This window comes from Lynx rufus, unplaced genomic scaffold (genome assembly GCF_022079265.1).
Source record: "Lynx rufus isolate CCGP_SWC_20201006 ecotype Redwood Valley unplaced genomic scaffold, mLynRuf1.p SCAF_34, whole genome shotgun sequence".
Classification (NCBI taxonomy): Eukaryota; Metazoa; Chordata; class Mammalia; order Carnivora; family Felidae; genus Lynx; species Lynx rufus.
The window spans coordinates 102,377-126,017 of NW_025814850.1; the positions used below are offsets into that span (position 1 = coordinate 102,377).

The window sequence follows — 23,641 nt, forward strand, 5'->3', positions numbered from 1 at the left end:
CATGTCCATCCGAGGCCTTCTTTGACCGCACAAGTGTTATTCTCCTGTACGGGCGGGCCATCACTGGCACTACGTTGTAGACATCAGTGTCCTACAACTCAGCCACAGCAGCCATAGGTGAGGACAGCGGGACCTGCCCTTTAGAGCCCTGGGGAACACAGGATGCTCCTGTTGCCTTGGGTGGCATCCAGCGCCTCAGCACTCTTCTGCCTCACATACAGGTGAGCCTGCGGGGTCCTCGTGAGCAACAGAGGCAGCTGAACACACTTGTGTTTGGGTCGTGCATATCACATTCTTGTTTGGCCTCCTCGTCCCCGGGACCTAATGGTATAGTAAAATGGCATCGTGTGATTTTCTGCCAAACCTATGTATCTCCCCTCCCGTGAGGCAGTTTGTCACGGTGATCAAAATGTTGCCCAGAGAGTTGATGAAGCATGGTGTCAGGGCCAGAGAGATCGTGCAATGGGCATGTAGGACTTTGAGGAATCCATGAGCTCTGAACCATCTAAGGAACAGAAGAAGCTCTGGTATATTGTGGAGGAAGTGTGAGCAACCGAGGGGGGCGGAGAAACGATGCCTGCTCCGTGGGGGTGAGGAGAATGTGAGGAAGAAAAAAGAGACAACAACGTGTGCATTCCTAGGAGTCAAGGACGAAGGCTGGTGCTCCTGGTCCAGAGCCACTGGTGCCGCGTCAGCACTCAGGGCTGTGAGGCCGATTCAGGCTCCGAGACGAATAGGAGACAGGGCCCCGGGTCACTTCCTGGGAGCAGCGGAGGGACCTCTGATGAGCTTCGAAGGCCCCTATGCAGGACACATGCCAGCATTGGAGACTAGGTACCCAGGATGCTCTGGAGAGACTGCCAAGGCCAAACGTGCCTACCGCTGCTGGTTCCCAAGAGCGCCATGTTGGCAAAATGAGATGAAAACCTGACACGACCCATGTTTCCGAATATTGGCTGGATGTTGACTAAATCCTTCATGAGCATTCCCTTTAATTCTTGGAGGGATTTGCAAAGTAGGTATTAAGGTTCCCATTGTAGAGGTGAGGAAATTGAGACTGAGTGGGGTCAAGGAATGTCAGAGTTTGGTTTTCCAGAAGCTCCTCTTAAGTAAAGAGCCCAGGAATGTGGACTCTTTGGGGAGGTCATGTGACACTGGTCCGAGTGTGGGGAAGTGTCACAGGGAAGAAACACTTTGAGGCCAGCATCACAGTTTGCAACCAAAGCTTTAACCTGAAAGGTATCTCAGAAACGGTACAACTCCAAACACGCACACGCGCGCGCGCGCGCAAGCGCGCACACACGCGCGCGCGCACAAACACACACACACACACACGCACACAAACAGGGTGAGATTCTCTTATTTCAGCCATGAGGGAGCTGGAGTCTTTATAAACCCACTCTCCAGAAGCAAGGGTTGAGTGTGTTTTCTCCGTGTGGCATGCTCAGGCAGCCTGACATTCTGCTGCGCGTGCAAAGGGCACTTAGGCATTGAGGTGCAGAGCTGGTAGGCAGAAGTTGTCCCAAACACACCAGTACCCAAGAGATAGGTTTGGTGGCTTCAGACGTCTTGGCAGACTATGGTTGTCACCATTCATTCCTCTATGTTCTTAATTAGCCGGGCGGATGGAGAAAATCATTGGAAGAAAGAGAAGAAGATGGTGGAATACGAATGGGGGGATGAGGAGAGGAGTAGGGAGAAAAGGAGAAGGGAGGGAGGAAGAAAGGAAGCATAGAAGGAAGGGGGTAGAGGGAGGAAGAGAGGGAGAACGGGAAGAGAAGAAAGAGAGAAACTAAAGAATGAAGGGAAGGAAGGAAGGAAGGAAGGAAAGAAGGCACGGTGCGAGGAAGGGATGGACAGGCATGCAGGGAGGAAGGGAGAAAGGCAGAAAAAGAAAGACAGCCTGACAGAAAAAAGAAAGAGCAACCATAAATAAAGATGTAATGAGCTACGTGAGGACACTGACGAGGCTAGCTAACAAGGTTAGGACTAGAGTCCCCAACTCACCTGGTTTTGCCCATACTGCCCCCGCCTTTATGCCCCTGAAAGCCCCCCCTCCGGTGAAAGCGTTCGACCCGAGGAAAATCAGGGGTCCTGTTCAACAAGGACGTATATTGACTGATGCTTGCTTCGTCCCAGACTACTGCTGCTGCTTCTCCCCACCTGCTTTGCTTCTGCCTTGCCATGTGGCCGAGAAAACCCCAGGCATCGGCTACGCAAGGGTCTTTGATTGAACTGAGATACGCAGGTGGGGTTGGGTGCTACAGGAGACAGATACGCCTGTGGGAGTCTTGAATCCGGCTTCTGTGGGGAAACGGAACTGGGCTCAGGGATCTACCACGTTTGTCCCAGTGAACACATCAGCATCATGCCCCTCACCTCAGAGATACTCGCAATCCACTTACAGTCTAAGGGCAAAGACTGGGGAGGGAACACTGCGGTGAGCCTAGCCACCCCAGCAGAACGTGATCACACGATGGATGCCATGATCACTGAAACAAGAACGATGCGGCTGATGTGCCCACCTTCCTCTCGTTGGAAAATGTTTCTGTGAGTTATTCTCAAATAGGAAACCATTAGACACTTATTTTGTAACGATTGCTAACATTTAGGAAACAGCTTCCTCGTTTATGATTCCCCCAGTGACTACGGAAAACGATGTAAACACCAACAAGGAACGTCCTGCCCATTGGCCTAACCTTCGGGGGTCCAGCGCATAAAAGCCCCAGAACCGGAGGAGGCACCAGAATCGGACAACCTCACCTCCGGACAGGACCTGCCCACCCTCCACCCCTGACACCATGACCCACTCGTGCTGGTCCTCTTGCTGCCAGCCTACGTGCTGCAGGACCACCTGCTGCCGGACCACCTGCTGCCAGCCCAGCGGCTGTGGGTCCAGCGGCTATGGGTCCAGCTGCTGCCAGCCTTGCTGCCGCCCAACTTGCTGTCACACCACCTGCTGCCGGACCACCTGCTGCCAGCCCAGCTGCTGTGGGTGTAGCGGCTGTGGACACAACTGCGGTGGGTCTAGCGGCTGTGGTTCCAGCTGCTGCCAGCCTTGCTGCTGCCCAGCTTGCTGTCACACCACCTGCTGCCGGACCACCTGCTGCCAGCCCAGCGGCTGTGGGTCCAGCGGCTGTGGACACAACTGCGGTGGGTCTAGCGGCTGTGGGTCGAGCTGCTGCCAGCCTTGCTGCTGCCCAACTTGCTGTCATACCACCTGCTGCCGGACCACCTGCTGCCAGCCCAGCTGTTGTGGGTCCAGCGGCTGTGGGTCCAGCGGCTGTGGACAAAACTGATGTGGGTCCCGCTGCTGCCAGCCAGGTTGCTGAACCCCCGTGTACTGCACGAGAACCTGCTACCACCCCACCTGCTGCTGCCTGCCTGGGTGCCTAGCCCAGGGCTCTGGATCCTGCGGCCAGCCTTCCTGCTGCTGATTGCCTCGCCAGGAACCACCGTCTGACTTGCCACTTGGGAACTGGTCACCGCCAAGCGTTGCGGAAAGCCAGCCCGCAATCCCCAACATCTCGGGTAGTCGCCTGCCTGTCTACCATCTTGTGAGTCGGCCTGGTGAAGTTGTGGGCCGCTTCTCCCTGATTCGCTTCTTCTTTCCTTCCTCTGGGTCATGTGCCAGCTTCACCCATCCTGATCCAGAGTGAGGATCTCTGTTTGGTCTCCATAGTCAAGAACTTTATCCTGTCCCTCTAAATACGTCAGCGAAACAACTCCTCAGGAATGACCTATAACTCGTGGAAACTGCTGAAAGCCCACACGGGTATGTTTCCTTTCTCGGTGTACTCGTGAAGCTTGTACGCCTCTTGCTGCCTGTCATGTTCCCTTTCAATGTCTCCCTAGACGCGGGGAGTCTCACCTGTCTCTCTTAATAAATCCCAATCATTTGGACTCCCGTATTGTCTATGTGTTTTTGTACCCTGTTTCCAATGCGAGGTTTTGTACGCACATTTTACATCACATGCAGTGTCCGTGTGGAGCCATACACAGTCCTCCACAAGTCATTATGCGCATTTTCAGCTGAGGAGATTTCACGGTGGAATGTCCCACAGCTGACATGGACACACTAGGATCCAAGCCTGTGGTTGGGGCGCTTGCTGAAGCGCACTTACGTTCAGATCTCCAGACGTGGTAGCACACACCCTTAGTCTCAGCACCAGCAACATGTCCATCCGAGGCCTTCTTTGACCGCACAAGTGTTATTCTCCTGTACGGGCGGGCCATCACTGGCACTACGTTGTAGACATCAGTGTCCTACAACTCAGCCACAGCAGCCATAGGTGAGGACAGCGGGACCTGCCCTTTAGAGCCCTGGGGAACACAGGATGCTCCTGTTGCCTTGGGTGGCATCCAGTGCCTCAGCACTCTTCTGCCTCACATACAGGTGAGCCTGTGGTGTCCTCGTGAGCAACAGAGGCAGCTGAACACGCTTGTGTTTGGGTCGTGCATATCACATTCTTGTTTGGCCTCCTCGTCCACAGGACCTAATGGTATAGTAAAATGGCTTCATGTGATTTTCTGCCAAACCTATTTTTCTTCCTTCCTGTAAGGCAATTTGTCAGTTCTTCATAAATCTGGACCACTGGTTATCCAGGAAGTATATTTATTGATGTTTTCTTAGTCTCAGTGTGCTCTGTGGCTTCTATCTTCTTCTTTGGTTCTCCTTTCACATTTGAAAAAGATGTTGTCAGACATCCTCCACTCATGTGTCTTTGATTGAAATGGGGGTACCAAGATGTACTAGGGTGGTACAAGAGTCAGATGACTGTGAAAGGGTTCAATCAGGCTTTTGTGAGGAAACAGACTTAGTCTCAGGCATGATTGTAATTCATTACTGTGAAAATATCAACATGATGTCCCTCACTTCAGGAACATCCCAATCTGTGTTCAACCCATGGAGCAACCTGCGGATATCTACTGACCTCTCCTACCAACCACACCCCAGGCCAGTAGGAACAATATCACATGATGAAATTATTGTAGCAAGAGTGTTGCTCCTGATGTGACCACCTTGATTTTATCTGGGTATTTATTTTCTTTCCTTCTCTCTTCTTCTTTTTTTTTTTTTTATCATAGGCATTGTGCCCAACATGGAGCCCAATGTAGGTCTTGAGCTCATCTTCCTGAGATTAAGACCTTAGCTGGGATCAAGAGTTGGACATTTTTCCAATTAAGCCAACCCGTAATCGTATATCTGAAAATTTTTCTATGAGTCATTCTCAAATAGGAAACACATTTAACACTTATTTTCTGAAAATCATAACATTTAGGGAACAGCTTCCTCATTTTTTCCACACCTTTCCCAGTGATCTTCGAAATCAATGTAAACAATAACAAAAACAAGAAAAGCCGTTCCCACGATCCAAACTTCAGGGGTCTATGGCACAAAAGCCTTAGAACAGGAAGGGGCACTGGAATCTGAGAAACTCACCTCTGAACAGGACCTGCCCACCCTCTACCCTTGACACCATGACCCACTCATGTTCCTTCTCTTGCTCCCAGCCTACCTTCTGCAGGACCACCTGCTGTGGATCCAGTGGCTGTGGGTCCAGCTGCTGCCCCAGATGCTTCTGTACAGCTTGCTCCCAGCCAGATTGCTCTATCCCTGTGTACTGCAAGGGAACCTACTACCACCCCACGTGCTCCTGCCTGCCTGGGCGCCTAGCTCAAGTTTGTGCATTCAGCTGTTGTCAGCCTACTGCCACCCAACCTGCTACCACAGTCCCTGCTGCAGGACTACCTGCTGCTGCACTGTGTGTGTGTCCAGCTCTTTCTAGCCTTCCTGCTGCTGATCGACTTGTTGTAGACCCACCACTGACCGAAGATATATTTCTAGACCAGTTTACCAAAGTTGCTGTTCCTGTAGGAACTTTCTCCCTAAACTTTACTGGGAACACATGCTTATTCTTCACTTTCATCATCTTTTACTGCAATGCTTGTGATTCTATTAAGGGAATGAAGTCTACTTAAATTTGATCTTATTCTTATTTTCTCTTGATCACTGTAAGAATTGCTGATCTACTCCATCTGGTCAACTCCAGATGCTGGTCAACATCTGTTGATTCATAGTTTCAGCCTTGGAAACGTGACCATCACTTTTCAATTCTATGGCATTTAAATTGTCTTTTTATTTTATTTTTTGTTTACATTTTATTTAGTTAACATATAGTGAAATATTGGTTTCAAGAATAGAATTCAGTGATTCACCACTTACATACAACATCCAGTGCCCATCACAGCAAGTGCCCTCCTTAATACCTGTTACCCATCAAGCCTATCTCCCTCCCGCCTCCCTCTGTCAGACCATAGTTTGTTCTCTATCATTAAGAGTCTCTTGTGGTTTATTTCTCTCTCTCTTCTCTTTTTTACCCTCCTCAATATTCATGTGTTTTATTTCTTAAATTCCACATATGAGTGAAATTATATGGTATTTGTCTTCCTCTGAATATTTCACTTAGCAGAGTACATTCTAGATCCATCCACATCATTGCAAATGGCAAGATTTCATTCTTTTTGGTGGCTCAGAAATATTCTATTGTATATATATACCACATCTTCTTTATCCATTCATCAATCGATGGACTTTTGGGTTCTCTCCATAGTTTGGCTATTGCTGATAATGCTGCTATAAACATTAGGGTGCATGTACCCCTTCAAATTTGTATTTTTGTGTCCTTTGGGTAAATACCTAATAGTGCACTTGCTGGGTCATAGGGTAGTTCTATGTTCAGTTTTTTAAGGAACCTCCATACTATTTTCCAGAATGGCAGCATCAGTTTGCATTCCCACAAACACCTGTTGTTTCTTGTGTTGTTAAGTCTAGCCATTCTGACAGGTGTGAGGTAATATCTCATTGTGGTTTTGATTTGTATTTCCCTGATGGTGAGTAATGTTGAGCATCTTTTCATGTGTCTGTTAGCCATCTGGATGTCTTTTTTTTTTTTTTTTGAGAGACAGAGACAGAGACAGAGAGACAGAGAGACGGAGCACAAGCAGGAGACGGGCAGAGAGAGAGGGAGACACAGAATCCGAAGCAGGCTCCAGGCTCTGAGCTATCAGCACAGAGCCCAACGTGGGCCTCAAACTCATAAACCACGAGATCATGACCTGAGCTGAAGTCAGTAGCTTAACTGACTGACTGACTGAGCCACCCTAGCACCCCGGATGTCTTTTTTAGAAAAGTGTCTCTTCATGTTTTCTGCCCATTTCTTATCTGGATTATTTGCTTTTTGGTGTTGAGTTTGCTAAGTTCTTTATGGATTTTGGATACTAACCCTTTATCAGATATATCATTTGCAAATATCGTCTCCATTCTGTAGTCTGCCTTTTAGTTTTGTTGGTTGCTTCCTTCACTGTGCAGAAGGTTTTTATCTTGATGAAGTCCCAATAGTTCGTGTTTGATTTTGTTTCTCTTGCCTTTGGTAACGTGTCTAGTAAGAAATTGCTCTGACTGAGGTCACAGAGGTTGCTGCCTGTGTTCTCCTCTAGGATTTTGATGGTTTCCTATATCATAGGCCAGTATCCCTGATGAACATGGATGCAAAAATTCTCAACAAGATACTAGAGAATCTAGTTCAATAGTACATTAAAAGAATTATTCACCATGATCAAGTGGGATTTGTTCCTTGTTTGCAGGACTGGTTCAGTATTCACAAATCAATGTGACACACCACATTAGTAAAAGAAAGGATAAGAATCATAAGAATCATCTATCATCGATAGATGCATAAAAAGCATTTGACAAAATACATCCATTCTTTATAAAAACCCTCAACAAAGTAGGGTTAGATGACACATACCTCAATGTCATAAAGGCCGTATATAAACTACCCACAGCTAATGCCATCCTAAGTGAGGAAAAACTGAGAGCCTTTCCCCTATGGTCAGAAACAAGACAAGGATGTCCATTCTCACCATTACTATTTAATGTAGTGCTGGAAGTCTTAGCCTTAGAAATCAGACACAAAAAGCAATAAAAAGCATCCAAATCAGCAAGGAGGACATCAAACTTCCACTGTCACAGATGACATGATACTCTATGTAGAAAACCCAAAAAACTCCACCAAAAAATTGCTAGAACTAATATGTGAATTCAGCAAAGTCACAGGATATAAAATCAACATGCAAAAATCTGTTGTATTTCTATACACCAATAAATAAGCAGCAGAAAAAGAAATCAAGGAATCGATTCTATTTGCAATTGCACCAAAAACAATAAGATATCTAGGAATAAACCTAACCAAAGAGGTAAAAAATCTGTATTCTGAAAACTATAGAACACTTATGAAAGAAATTGAGGACACAAAGAAATGGAAAAGCATTCATTGCTCACATATTGGAAAGACAAACACTGTTAAAATGTCTATACTACCAAAAGCAATCTACACATTTAATGCAATCCCTATCAAAATACCACCAGCATTTTTCAAGGAGCCAGAACAAACAATCCAAAAATTTGTATGGAACCACAGAAGACCCTAAATAGCCAAAGCAATCCTGAAAAAGAAAAACAAAACTAGAAGCATCACTATTCCAGATTTCAAGCTATATTACAAAGTTGTAGTCATCAAGATAGTATGGCACTGGTACGAAAACAGACACATAATGCAACAGAATAGAAAACCCAGAAATGGACCCACAACTATATGGTCAACTAATCTTTGACAAAGCAGAAAAGAATATCCAATGGAAAAAAGACAGTCTCTTCAACAAAAAGTGTTGGGAAAACTGGATGAGGACATGCAGAAGAATGAAACTGGACCACTTTCTTACACCATACACAAAAATAAATTCAAAATGGATGAAAAACATAAATGTGAGACCAGAAACCATTAAACAAATTTTTTTTAAGTTTGTTTTTGGTGGGGGGAGGGAAAGAGAGACAGAGAGAGAGAAAATGTGAGTGGGGAGGAGCAGAGAGAGAGGGAGAGAAACCCAAGCAGATTCCATGCTCTCAGGGCAGAGCCCAATGTGGGCTCAAACTCGCAAACCATGAGATCATGATGTGAGTCAAAATCAAGAGTTGGAGCTTAACCGACTGAGCCAGCCAGGTGCCCCTAAACAACCTCTTACATGTGTATATTTAGCTCTCCACAGTGATCATTATTGATCATCTTTTTAGATATATGCATTATATTTAGTAGCTTCTCCCAGGTTACTAAACTCTTCACAATGACTGAATTTTCTTCTTTCCATTCTTTCCTAATAAAATCTGTATTATCCTGCATCCAATGTTTGTGTGTTTGGGCGTTTGTGTGCATTTCCTTTATGAATTCCTTTTTGAAGCTTTCCTTTGGGTTTCATTCTTTTTTTTGGGGGGGGGTCATTCTATATTTAATATCTCATTCAGTTATCACTATAGTCCTACAAATTAGGCAGAGCCAAGATTATAATTCCATTATCATTCTCAGTTCAAGGATCAGGAAATTATTTGCCATACAGCTATTAATTGACATAAGCAAGTCCTTTTATTTCAGGTCAAAGATATTTTTATTTACCTTTCCATAAGTAGAAATAACACTAGTGATGGGGCATGGAGAAGACATACATTTTGAATTATTTCTCTAACAATGGAAATAAAACTACTTCAGTCTACAAAGACCTTCCTAAATATTCTTCCCACCTTTATTACCAGTAAAGACTGCCTTTAAGAGTTTTAGTTAATGAAGGGAGGCTTTACATGTCTGGGTTCTAATCTGCCACTAGTGCAATCTGTCACCAAAAGTAACCTGAGTATCATTGGCCCCAAAAGTGTTCCTGGCCTTATTCTTGACTAAAGGACCCTCTTCTTTGATGTTATGGATTGGCATACTGGTATCATTTCATTCATCCTAACAGAAATTGGGATGAAGAATTACACTTGGAAAGAACAGAAGCTCAGGCCACAATTCCTGGTCTCCCAAACTTTGAGGCAATTTGGTCTCCTCACCTGGACATTGTTAACAGATAAGTTTGTAGAGGCCTGAGAACTGAAGTACCCTGAAATATGCATATAACCCTTTTATCCCATCATAATATTTGAGCTGTAAATGGAAAGAGAACAATTTATTGTGTTCTATGAGATAAAGACACATAAGCTAAAGGAAATCAAAATCAGAATTTTCAGGAAAAAGAAGAAAAAAGAGAAATGAAAAAAAGGAGAAGAAAGAATGCACTATTCAAACCCAAGATGGACATTAAGTTAGTTCCCAAGTGGAAGAAACCTGGATTTTTGTATTAAAAGCTGAATAATAAAGACAATAGCTAAGGCACCCAGCAGTACAAGGGTTAATATGGCTCTGTACAGAAAATAAGCAATTTTAATTATAACCATCTTCTTAAGAGATATAAAAATTCTTTGGATTAGTTAACACACTAGATGTGACAGAGAGTGTGATCTTCCTAGAGGGTATATTGAATATTTTGCCAGATTACTAAACTTTACAATGTGGAGAATGGATGGGAAGAATTAGTAACATTTCCTGAGGGCCTACCACACACTGGCTACTGAGATAGATGCTTTATCTGCACTATCTTTCATTCTCACACAACCCTGAAAAATGGGTATTATTGCCCCCCATATTAGAGCTGAGGAAATCAGTGTTGAATAATGTAACTTGTAGGAAATTGCATGAACATCAAAACCATCTTGGCTTCAAAAACAAAGTTTTTCTGTGGGGTACAGATGAAATCATAAAGATATAAATCAGTGGAACCCAATTGAGAGTCCAGAAAGAGACACACACTTATGCATTGATTTTTGAAGAAAGGTGCCAAGTTAATATGCAGAGCAAGTGTGATCTTTTAAACAAATGGTGCTGGAACAATTAAACATCCACGGGCAAAAAAAAAGAATTTCAACCTGTAGTTTGTATCATATACAAAAGCCTATTCAAATGGATTGTAGACCTAAATTTAAAGCCCCAAACTACAAAACTTCTGGACGGAAACAGGAAAAAATTCTGTAGAGCTTCTAGCTTCCACCCCCACCCCATTAAGGAACCTGCTTTTGTCATGTCACTTGTAAGATGCTTCTAGTTTGCATTATCCATTTGCTGTACTAAGATCCCTCGACAATTGTGCAACTATTCATCTCCAATTTTATCTTCAACTGTAAGTTCTTTATCATGGAAGAGAAGATGATAGATCTTGATTATGAGAATTAGAATCATATAGAAGAGTATTCAAATTCCGGTTCTGCTACTCACTAGCTATGTGTTTTGGGGAAAATATAGACTATGTTTATGCCCCTTTATGAAAGTTTCTCCTGTATTTTGTGTCATCTGTCCTTTATGTATCTTTATTTTTCCCACTTCCACCTTAAATAGTATGTCCACCCATGGATTAGTCTGGAATCATTTCTTTCTCTTTTTTCCCCTCCTTTATTTTTTAAATATTTTTTAATGTTTATTTGTTTTTGAGAGAGAGAGAGAAACAGAGTTGAGCGGTGGAGGGGCAGAGAGAGGAAGACACAGAATCTGAAGCAGTTCCAGGCTCTGAGCTGTCAGCACAGAGCCCAATGCAGGGCTTGAACCCACAAGCCATAAGATCATGACCTGAGCGGAAGTTGGATGCTTAATCAACTGAGCCACCCAGACGCCCCTTTTTCCTTTCCTTTATTATGTCAGCCAGTCTTTAGGCAGATATCTCTATAAGAGATCACAATTCTTATGTTTTCAAGGAATACAGCAGAAATAAATCTTATTCAAAATCCTTAATAACATAGAATGTATCTTTCTTTCCCTCAATAACCTTGGTTCTGCCTCCTTTATTTATCCTTGTGTCCATGACTTAGCATAAACTATACCTCAAATTTATAAATTAAACCTCCAGATCAAGGCACTATCAAGAAACAATATCACATCCAGAGTTTGGTGCTGACTTCAGTGATACATGACTAAAGGGTACATGATTTGTTTACAAGCACATTTGATTCCTGTGGAAACCTAAAGTAATATGACATATGATCATGGAATACCTTGAATTTTATCAACTGATAGACTTGGTAGCAGCTATTATGCCACATACAGAATTTTTACTACAACAGATCAACAATTTCTGGCCTGAAAAGGCAGTGGAGAGTGGATATACTCCCAGTGAAAAGAACTGTGAGCAGCACACATGGCTATGCATTTTGTTTGAAGGAAAATGGACTGAGGGAATGGTGTTCATGGCCTGTTGGCAAGTGGTAAAAAGCTTGATTGCTTGGTCTGAGATCTGAAAGCAGCAAGGTTGAAAGATTAGAGAATCACTAGACAGAGTTGGGTGTGTGGACATAAAGTGTTCCCTCTCTATGTCCCCAAATCACTGCCCACCAGAGAGTATCCATCTCTTGAGAGGCTTTGGATGAGTCTGGGATAATGTGCCCCATTTCTCTCCTCAGATGCTCCAGTACTTACACAGGAAACCATGAACTGAGTAGCCACATTGGCATGAATAGAGGCTTTGCATGGAACCAACAGCATGTGCTCTCTGTTGCCATGACTGTCTCTGCTGAATGTGCTGTTTTTCAGCAGCAGAGACTGATGTCAAGCCCTTAATTGGATAACATCCCTCCTGAAAATGAACCATACCACATTGAAGCAAGTTGGTTTAAAGTTTAAAGGATGCTACAGGATCTGTGTTTTGCAGGGAATTACTTAATTCTTTTTTGCTCTAAAAAGGTACTCAGGAGAAGGAAGCCTTACAAGAATCTGATTTACGTGATACCAAAGGACAAATCCAATAAATGAGTCTCTCTCTCATGAGGACACAATGGATGCTCAAAATTATTTGATGCAGAAGAATTACCCAAGGGTCAAGCCTGAGACAGAAGATTTCCCTGAATGCATGAGAGCTCTTAAAGGCAGCCACTGCTTGTCGACTGAAACATCTGCTCATTGATGCACACTGAGGTATGGGGCACTGATTTGGGAAGAACTTGGTAAACACAAATATTATCTGCATACATAAGGGAATATTCCTTCCATTGTTAGGAATCAGTTGAAATGCATACCTTGCTGGTATTCAGTCCCAGTTTCACCTCAACTTGTCCTGATAGGTAAATGTATGTGCTCTTGAATAGGAGCAGAAAAGCCAGTCCTTAACTTGAATCTGTTCATTTTTACCTACATACCATCACACAGTGAAATTTTCTCTTCTGAAAAATGGAAAATCTTACTTGAGGGATGCTGTCATAGGGCCCAGAATAGACAATGCATGAGATATGCAATATGTATATAGGTCCCTATGTCAGGAACGCTGCACAGTAAAATGAAACACAACTTGGGATGAAAATGGCACAGATTTATTAAGAAATATAGGAAAGAGTTCCTGTGTCTATGAAGAAAATTCCAAGTGATCATGGAAAGAATAAAGTGGATTATATAAATCATAAATACATTAAAATGAAACATGATAAGATGATTATTATGAAGATAGTTGCAGAAACCTAAGAAAAACTCATGAGATTTGTTTGAGTTACATGGAGGGGGAAGATGAAGATCATGATTCAGTGTCAAAGCAGAGACCAATGCTTCATATTAAGGATTCACCAAAGTGGCATATGATTCATCTACACAGGAGGAAGAGAACTGGAGAAAGTACTCTGCACTCTATCAAGCTGATTCACAAGTTCTCAAACAGACATATGAGTAACAGGAATTAAGGTGATAGTATGCTGGTTCTCAGCAAAGTCTAGGAAGTGAATTTGTTCTCCAGAGCAAAGTTGGTTAACAAAGGTTCTGTGCAGAGGAGAGTGGTTTGTGAGGAGGCAGTCAGTGGCAGGAAGGCTGGCAGCAGTTAGACACACAACAAGGACCCCAGCAGGTGGTCCTATGGCAAGTGGTCTGACAGCAAGTTGGGCGGCAGCAAGGCTGGCAGCAGCTGGACCCCCAGCACGTAGGCTGGCAGCAGGTGGTCCTGCAGCACGTAGGCTGGCAGCAAGAGGAGCAGCACGAGTGGGTCATGGTGTCAGGGGTGGAGGGTGGGCAGGTCCTGTCCAGATGTGAGTTTCTCTGATTCTGGTGCCTCCTGATCTGCGGCTTTTATGCATTGGATCCCCCAGAGTTAGAACAATAAGTAGGATTTACCTTGCTGTTGTTCATGCTGTTTTCAATAGTCACTGGGGGGATAATAAAAGGGGAAGCTATTCCCTAAATGTTATGATCTTCAGAGAATACATGTTTAATGTGTTTCCTATTTGAGAATAACTCATGGAAACATTTTCAGATGAAAGCAAGATGGTCACATCAGCAGCAACACTCTTGCTACAATAATTTCATTATGTGATATAGTTCCCACTAGCCTGGGATGTGGTTAGTGGGTCAGTTCAGTGGTCTTTCCCCAGTGCTGGTCCTTACATTGCATGTAGATTGGGAATATTTCTGAGGTGAGGAGTGTGATGTTGATGCGCTCACAGTGATGAATTAAAATCATGCCTGAGACCAAGTCTGTTTCCTCACAAAAGCCTGATTCAATATTTTCACAGGCATCTGTCTCTTGTAGCCCCCTAGTCCATCTTGGTATCCAACTTCAATCAAAGACACGAGTGGAGGATGTCTGACGTCATTTCTTCCACATGTCAAGGCAGAATCAAGCAGATAGATAGAAGCCACAGTAGTACACTAAGACTAAGAAAGCATCAATCAGCATACTTCCTGGATGACCAGTAGTCCTGATTTGCCCAGAAATGGAGTCTTTCCCAGGATATGGGACTTTCAGTGATATAACTGGAGCAGTTTGGGAAAACCAGGATGAAGTGACATGACAGCATCCTTCCTTCCTTCCTTCCTTCCTTCCTTCCTTCCTTCCTTCCTTCTTCTTCCTTCCTTCTTTCTTCTTTCCTTCCTTCTTTCTCTCTCACTCTACCTTCCTCTCTCCCTGCCTACCTCCTCCTCCTCTTTTATCTCTTCTCTTTTCCTCCTCTGTCTTCTCCTTATAAAAATTGTATCTGTCCACCATCCTTCAGAGTAAATATTGGGTGTGAGGGAAGAAAACTGTAGACTACAGATGATGTCTTGAATATGCCATCATTATAACTTGTATATTAGTGTGTTTGGGACAATTTCTACACACCAGATTTGCATCTCTATGTCTAAGGGCTCTTTTCATGACAGTAGAATGTCATGCTGCCTGTGGGTGCCACACTGAGAAAACACTTAGCCCTTGTTCTGGAGATTTGGCTTATGCGACTTCAGGTCTCTTGCTCCTGAAATAGGGGAATCCCTACATGGGTGTTTGACATTATTTCTGATATATTTCTCAGGATTAAGCTTCATTTGAAAACTGTGACACTGGCCTCCTCTCCATGTCACTACCTCACACTCCTACCTGTGTGATCTGACCTCCCCAAAGAAACTACATTCACTGGATCTTTTCTTCAGAGTAGCTTCTGGGAGAAACCAAACTCTGACATTACTTTACCCTGCTCAGTCTCAATTTCCTGATCTATACAATGGGAGACTTAACCTACTGTGACATTTCCTTCAAGAATTAAAATTAATGTAAATGAAGCATTTGGACAATACCTAGCAAGTAGTAGGCAACATGAGTCATGTCAGTTCTTCAGCTGGTCATGAAAACACCCAGTTCTTAAGAACCAGTAGTAGGCAAGTTTGGTCTTAGCAGTCCCTCCAGAGCATCCTGGATACCTAGTCTCCAACATTGACATGTGTCCTGGACATGAGGCTTTACAGCTCATCAGAGGTCCCTCCACTGCTCCCAGGAGGTGACCCAGGGCATAGTCTCATATTCCTCTCAGAGCCTGAATCAAGAATCACATTCCTGAGTGCTGAGGTAGCACCATTAGTTCAGGAACAGAAGCACCAGCCTTCTGTCTAAATGACTTCTATGAATGCCCACCTTTTTTTCTCTTTCTCCTTCCTCACATTCTTCTCCCCCCTGCAATAGGCATCTTTATTTTCCTCAAATGCTTCATAGTTCCTTCACAAAATAATGGAGGGTGTTTGTTCCCTTAGATGGTTCAGAGCTCATGGATTACTCAAAGTCATACATGCCCATTGCATGGTCTCTCAGTCCTTGATTCATCCTTCCTTAATTGTCTGGGTAACATTTTGATCATGATGACAAATTGCCTTATAGTTGGGAAGCATAATATGTTTGGCAGAAAATTACCTCATACCTTTGTACTCTGCAATTAGGTCCTGAAGACCCAAGGAGTCATATAAGAATGTGATTTCCACAATCCAAAAACAAGTGTGTTCAGCTATGTCTCTTTCTCAGGAGGATGCCACATCCTCACCTGTATGTGATGCAGAGGAGTGCTGAGGGGCTGGACGGCACCCAAGGCAACAAAGGATCCTATGATCATAAGAGCTGTAAAGGGCAGGTCCCACTGCCCTCACATTGGCTGCTGAAGGCTGATCTGTAGAACACTGATGTCTGCAACTTAGTTCCAGACATCACCTGCATATATAGGAGAACAATACTTCCATGGTCAAAGAAGACACTCAAATGAACATCTTGCTGGTTTTAACACTCAAGGTGTTTTCTAAATCATCTGGAGTTATGAATGTAAGTGCACTTAAGCAAGGTTATAAGACGCAGTCTGAGATAGAAGTCTGTCCATATCAACATATGATATTCCCCTGTGAAATACATTCATCTGAAAATGGAGATTAAAATGTGTGGGGGCCTGTATCAGACTCCAACGGACACTGCATGTGATATGCAGTCTATGTATGAATCCCTATATTGGGAACACTGCACAATAAAACAAAGACAATATGGGATGCCATATGGTATAGGATTTATTAAGAAATATAAGTGAGACTCCCTGCATCTAAGGAGACATTGAAAGAAACCATGACAAGAAGAAAGCAGCATACAAGAACCAAGAGTACACTGAGAAAGAAAACATATTAGAGTAGACTTTTCATAGTTGCAAAAACCTGTATGTCAATTATGAGGATTTGTTTCTCTAAGGTACTTTGAGGGACAGGATGAAGATCTTGACTATGCACTCAAAACAGGCCTCATGACAGGATCAGAATGCATGAAGCTGGCAGGTGACCCATAAGAAGATGGAAGAAGAGAATCAGGGAGGGGGAGTCCACACTTTATCAAGCTGATTCACAAGCTTGTAAAAAAGAGAGATAAATAACAGAGATATTGGGTATTGCATGCTGGCTTTCTGTAACGTTGAGCAGTGACTATTTCCCAAATGGTAAATCAGATGGTGGTTCTTGGCGAGGCAATCAGCAGCAGGAGGGCTGGCAGCAGGATCCACAGCCTTGGGCTAGGCACCCAGGCAGGCAGCAGCAGGTGGGGTGGTAGCAGGTTCTCGTGCAGTACACGGGGGTACAGCAAACTGGCTGGCAGCAGTGGGACCCACAGCAGTTTTGTCCACAGCCGCTGGACCCACAGCAGCTGGACCCACAACAACTGGGCTGGCAGCAGGTGGTCCGGCAGCAGGTGGTGTGACAGCAAGTTGGGCGGCAGCAAAGCTGGCAGCAGCTCGACCCACAGCTGCTAGACCCACCGCAGTTGTGTCCACAGCCGCTGGACCCACAGCAGCTGGACCCACAACAACTGGGCTGGCAGCAGGTGGTCCGGCAGCAGGTGGTGTGACAGCAAGTTGGGCGGCAGCAAGGCTGGCAGCAGCTCGACCCACAGCCGCTAGACCCACCGCAGTTGTGTCCACAGCCGCTGGACCCACAGCAGCTGGGCTGGCAGCAGGTGGTCCTACAGCAGGTGGTCCGGCAGCAGGTGGTGTGACAGCAAGTTGGGCGGCAGCAAGGCTGGCAGCAGCTGGACCCACAGCCGCTGGACCCACAGCATGTGGGCTGGCAGCAGGTGGTCCGGCAGCAGGTGGTCCTGCAGCACGTAGGCTGGCAGCAAGAGGAGCAGCATGAGTGGGTCATGGTGTCAGGTGTGGAAGGTGGGCAGGTCCTGTCCGGAGGTGAGGTTGTCAGATTTTGGTGCCTCCTCCGGATCTGGGGCTTTTATGGCTGGACCCCCGAAGGTTAGACCAATGGGAAGGACTTTCCTTGTTGGTGTTTACGTTGTTTTCCATAGTCACTGGGGGCAATCATAAATGAGGAAGTTGTTTCCTAAATGTTAGGAATTGTTACAAAATAAGTGTTTAATGTGTTTCCTATTTGAGAATAACAAATAGAAACATTTTCAGATTAAAGGAAATTTGTCACATCAGCAGCATCATTCTTGCTTCAATGATCATTGCATCCATCATGTGATCAAGTTCTGCTGGTCTGGGTAGGGTCAGAGCAGTGTTCCCTCCCCAGCCTTGATCCTTATATTATATTTGGTTTGGGAGTATCCCCAAGGTGAGGGGCATGATGTTGATATGCTCACTGGGACAGATTTAGTAGATCCCTGATCCCAGGTTGGTTTCCCCACAGAAGCCTGATTCAAGACTCCCACAGGCATATCTGTCTCTTGTAACACTCTACCCCACCTGTGTATCCCAGTTCAATCAAAGACTCTTGGGTGAGATGTCTGGCATCATCTCTTTCATATGGCAAGGTATAACCAAAGTAGGTGGGTAGAAGCAGCAGCAGTTTACTGGGACTAAGCAAGCATCAGTTAATGTATCTCCTCATGACCAGTAATTTTGATTTATCTTGGAACAAATGGTTTCCCAGGATTTGCAGACTTCAGTTAAATAACTGGGTCAGTGGGCCAACCAGGATGAGTTGGCGACTTTACTTCTAACCTTGTTAACCAGCAGAGTGTGTGGCCTCACCTCACTGATAGCACATTTTCAGTTAATATTTGTTGTTTATATTTCTTTTTTATTTGCTTTCATTTAATATGGGAATTGGATTAGTTAAGGTGATACTTATTTTATCTTTTGGATCTAACATGTTTAAAAATTTTTAGGTATACCATTCATTCAAAAAGTATGCAAGTTATTAATCCATCTTGATAGATTATCACAAAATGAACACACCCATATCAATATGACCAGAATAAGAAATAGAAATTAAATCCAGTCTCTCTAATTTATACTTCTTCACTTATCCCCAAAGGTGACTAATCACTGTGTTGACTTGTAACCGTATAGGTCAGTTTGGGCTTTTTAAAACCTTCTTATATATGAAATAGTATAGAATTGGCTCCCTTTACATTATGATTGAGAGACTACCAATGTAATTATTTGTTGTTTATTCTTTGTCATTGCTGTTTCTTTCACTGAATGAATATGACATAACTAATTTCTTGACTTTCTTGTTGATAAACATGTAAGTTTTTTGAAGTTTGGGACTATTAAAAAATAGTGCTTCTATGAATGTTTCTTTGCAGGTTGTTTGGTAAACATATATAAACCTATCTTTGGAATCCACCTAGGAGCAGATTGCGGATAGAATTGCTTGGTCAAAATATTTATCTCATTTCTGTTTCATGTGCATGTCAATCTTTTGATTTTTCTGGAAATTTTTCTTATTTCTTTCCCATTATGGATGGGTCAAGTTGAAGGCAGAAACCTTCTTTAAAAGACCACAATTATTATATTTTCAAGTTTTACCACAAAACACATTGAATCCATTGTGCTTATTTTTAGTAGAGAGTAGTTTCTTCTCCCTTCATTCTTCCTGTGATAATCTGGCATTTTGTTTGTGTTGTTTAACTCTATATCCCTGACTCAACATAAATTGTACTTCAAATTTACAAATTATAAGCCTACATGTTCTCATTCTCCCTCCCAAAGTCCATATATTATAGAGAAAGGATAACAGTATGTGAAAACAATAGTCATTCATATGTCATTGACCATAACATTTTTCCCCTTGGCCTTTTTATGGCATTATATGTAAGCAAGTGCCAAGGTTAACCTCACTAGATAAGGTGTTTTCCAGAAATGCAGTGTTTTGTAGTGGCCTACAGAACATGAACTGAGGATTCTAGAACTGTCTGGTAGACTACTGTGAATAGAGTCAAAAGGTTCAGAGAAACATATATGTTAGAATGGATTTATTTCATATCAGCCCACAAACTAATCATGTTCCCTGAGAGGTCCCAAAAGAGATTCCTTCACAGAAGCAGTAAAACATATGCATCATTGAAAAGGTCAGTGGTGGTAGTCATCTGTGGCCAGGATTGATGGTATAAACTGATGATGGAGAACTGGGAAATGGGGGATGATAGAGAGCAGAGTTGTGGTAGATATAATTACTAAAATAGGAAGAAATGTCAATCAGTGGTCCTTGACTCACAGAGATCTGACTAATAGACTATGGCTTCCTTAAGGGTGAGGTAATTATGCAGCCAACAAGAGTATTACCCTGACACTAGTATATACACTGGAAAAGGATCAAGGACAGGTGAATCAGAGGCTGCTGTTAGTGACTTCAATAGAAAATGATGACCTCCCATTCAGTTTCCAGACCCAAGTCAGTTCTCAGACTAGAGCCCTTCGATTGAAGGAGAGGGTTAGTCTTCTTGAGAAAGATACTGCAAGAATGAAGTGTGTGTGTGTGTGTGTGTGTGTGTGTGTGTGTGTGTGTAGCATTGTTTCCCCCCAGTCCTTCCACAACGGATTTATAATCATATGCCAGAGTAACTGTACACTTGGGAAAGGTGAGAACCCAGATATATCTAAAGGTGTTGGATTCAGAGTTTGAGCAGACACTGATACCAGGACTCCTTGTGTTAAAATGCATGCATATGGAGGCCAGGTAATAAATGGAGTTCTGATTCATGTCCATCTCATGTGGGTCTAATTAGTATTAAGGTCCACTTTATACTCATTTCCCTTCTACTTGAGTAGGTAGTGAGTGACAGAATCCTTCCATTGTGTATCATTTGGGTCCTCTGAGAATCAGACACTGAAACAGTGGTAAGAATGTAAGAAATTCACTGGGGAGTGATGCCTACGAAAGGTTTAAAAAGAATGGGGGAAATAAGGTGGATTAGACAGCAAAAACCTACAGACTGCCATGTAGATGTAACATCTTTCAAAAAAAGTACGAAAGAGGCAGCATTAGGCAAGGAGGATATAAGACTGCCATGCAGGTCTAACAAAACATTGGTCAACCCAATGGAGATATCCAGAGCAAAGATAGCCATTAACAAGTCTCATGTTGGGAAGAAAATGCTAGGCCCTAGTACCTTCATGGTGTGCAATTATCCAGGAGTTTACAGAAAGAACAGGGCCTTATCTGTAAAGCTGATGTAGATCCTGAAGTTGCTAACAGTTGGAAACTCAGCTACCTGCACTCTTTGCAGCAGAAGTACATCTCCAGACATGTGAAATGAAAACCATAATAGAAACAAAGGCGAAATAAGAGCCCCTAAAAATTCCTCGCTTCCTGATCAATGTATTAACCAGAAGCAATAGCAATCCATGGAGTTTAGTGCTTCCTCAAAGACTTAAAGAATACAGGGATGGTAGCTCCCAGCACAACTGTATTTGATTGACTGTCTGGCCCCTGCAAAAACCTAAAGGATTATGGTATATAATAATGGAATACCTTAAATTAAATCAATTGATAGACCCATTAATAGCTATTTTTTTCTACAATAGTTCACCTTCTAACTTATGAGGATAAGGCCCCAATAATAGGGTTGATACTCTTTTAATAAGAGACAGAGACCAAAGCCCTCTCACTCTCTCCTTGCCATTTGAAGATACAGCCATAAAGCAGCCATCAGCAAACCAGGAAGAAGGTCCAACCAAACATGTAATCAGCCAGCACTTTGATCTTTGACTTATCAGCTTCCAGAACTGTGGCATATAAATATTACTGTGTGATCCAACCAGTCTATGGAAGTTCATTATAGCACCTGAAACTGACTGGCACAACTAATCATGTATCTTTGATCTCAGTGTGCTCAAGCCAACTTCCAGTTGCCACATATACATCTCTGTGTCTAAGGGTTCTCTTCATGCAACAGCAGAAAGTTATGCTGTCTGTGCATACCATGTTGAGAAAAACCCAACCAATGATTCTGGAGAGTTGTCTATGAAGATTCCATCTCCATTTTCATCAAGTAGGGTAACACTAAAATGTATATTTTACATCATTTCTGATAATTTTCACTCAGGTATAATCAGTTGCAAACAGTGATAGTAGATTCATGTGCACCCTTACTCACCCCATTTCTTCAATTCTCTGTTAGTGTGCAGTGCACATCCTAAACAAACTGTATTTTATTCTTTTTCTCAAAATATATTCTCTGAGGTTACAAACTATGACTTTAGTTTACCTCTCTTGGTCTTAATTTCTTCTTTTCTAAAATATTTAGAATATTTACACTTCCTTGAAAGTTTATTCAGAATTAAAGATAATGTACATAGAGCATTTGTTTAATACCTAACAAGTAGTAGACAACACACGTTGTGTCATTTCCTCATCCCATAACCTAAACACCTAGCTCTTAAGACCCATCGGTAGATACGTTTCACTTTGTCAGTCTTGCCAGAGCATCCCAGATACCTAGAACTCAAACATTGGCATGTGCCCTGGATATGAGGCTTCACAGCTCATCAGAGATCCCTCAACTGCTCCCAGGAGGTGACTCAGGGATTAAGTTACCTATTCTTCTTAGAGCCTCAATCAAGCCTCACATCCCTGTGTGCTGAGGCAGCACCATTAGTTCAGGACCAGAAATGCCAGCCTTCTATCACAACCCCTATGAATGTCCACATCATTTTCTCTTTATCCTTCTTCACATTCTTCTCACTTCCCTGGAACAGGCATCTTTTTCTCCCCTCAAATGCTTCACAGTTCCTTCACAAAATACCAGAGGTTGTTCTGTTCCCGTAGGTGGTTCAGAGCTCATGGATTACTCGAAGTCTACATCCCCAAGCATGACCTCTCAATCCCTGACGTCGCCCTTCCTTAATTGTTTTGGTAGCATTTTTTTTAATATGAAATTTATTGTCAAATTGGTTTCCATACAACACCCAGTGCTCATCCCAACAGGTGCCCTCCTCAATACTCATCACCAACCCTCCCCTCCCTCCCACCCCCCATCAACCCTCAGATTGTTCTCAGTTTTTAAGAGTCTCTTATGGTTTGGCAGCATTTTGATCACAATGACAAATTGCTTTACCGTTGGGGAGCAAAATATGTTTGGCATAAAATTACCTGATACCTTTTTACTCTGCCATTAGGTCCTGAGGACCAGGAAGTCATACAAGAATGTGATTTCCATGACCCAAACACAATTGTGCTCAGCTGTGTCTCTTTCTTGTGAGGACACTGGATGCTCACATGTATCTGATGCAGAGGAGTGCAGAGGGGCTGGACAGCACCCAAGGAAACAAAAGGATCCTGTATTCACAAGAGCTCTAAAGGGCAGGTCTCGCTGCTCTGACACGTGGCTGCTATTGGATGATTTGTAGGGAACTGATGTCTACAACTTAGTGCTAGATGTCACCTGCATATATAGGAAAACAGTACTTTCATGGTCAAAGAAGACACTCAGATGAACATCTTGCTAGTGCTTAGTCCCAGGGTTTTTCTAACTCATCTGGAGATATGAATGTAAGTGCACCTCAGTAAGGGCCAAAGACAGAGTCTGGTATCTTAGTCTGTCCATATCGCTTATGACATTCCACTGTGAAATTTCATCACCTGAAAATGGAGATCATGATTTGTGGAGGACTGTATGAGGCTCTAATTAGACATTGCATGTGATATTCCACCTGTGTATAAATCCTTACATGGGGAACACTATACAAAAA

At 43.3% G+C, this 23,641-nt stretch overlaps 1 protein-coding gene and 1 pseudogene across 2 annotated transcripts; one reads left to right on the forward strand and one right to left on the reverse strand.

Annotated features, from left to right (window-relative positions):
• Window positions 1-23,641, forward strand: part of LOC124522199 (keratin-associated protein 9-4-like) — a 59,333-nt pseudogene that overhangs the window by 1,374 nt on the left and 34,318 nt on the right.
• LOC124522196 (keratin-associated protein 9-1-like) lies at window positions 17,187-17,852 on the reverse strand. Of its 2 annotated transcripts, XM_047093492.1 has the most exons (2): window positions 17,372-17,852; window positions 17,187-17,221 (listed from the first exon to the last, which is right to left on the reverse strand). In XM_047093492.1, exons 1-2 carry the CDS (start codon window positions 17,850-17,852, stop codon window positions 17,187-17,189), a joined length of 516 nt encoding a protein of 171 aa, XP_046949448.1. The 2 variants fall into 2 exon arrangements, with proteins under 2 accessions (XP_046949448.1, XP_046949447.1); XM_047093491.1 differs by having other exon boundaries at window positions 17,187-17,852.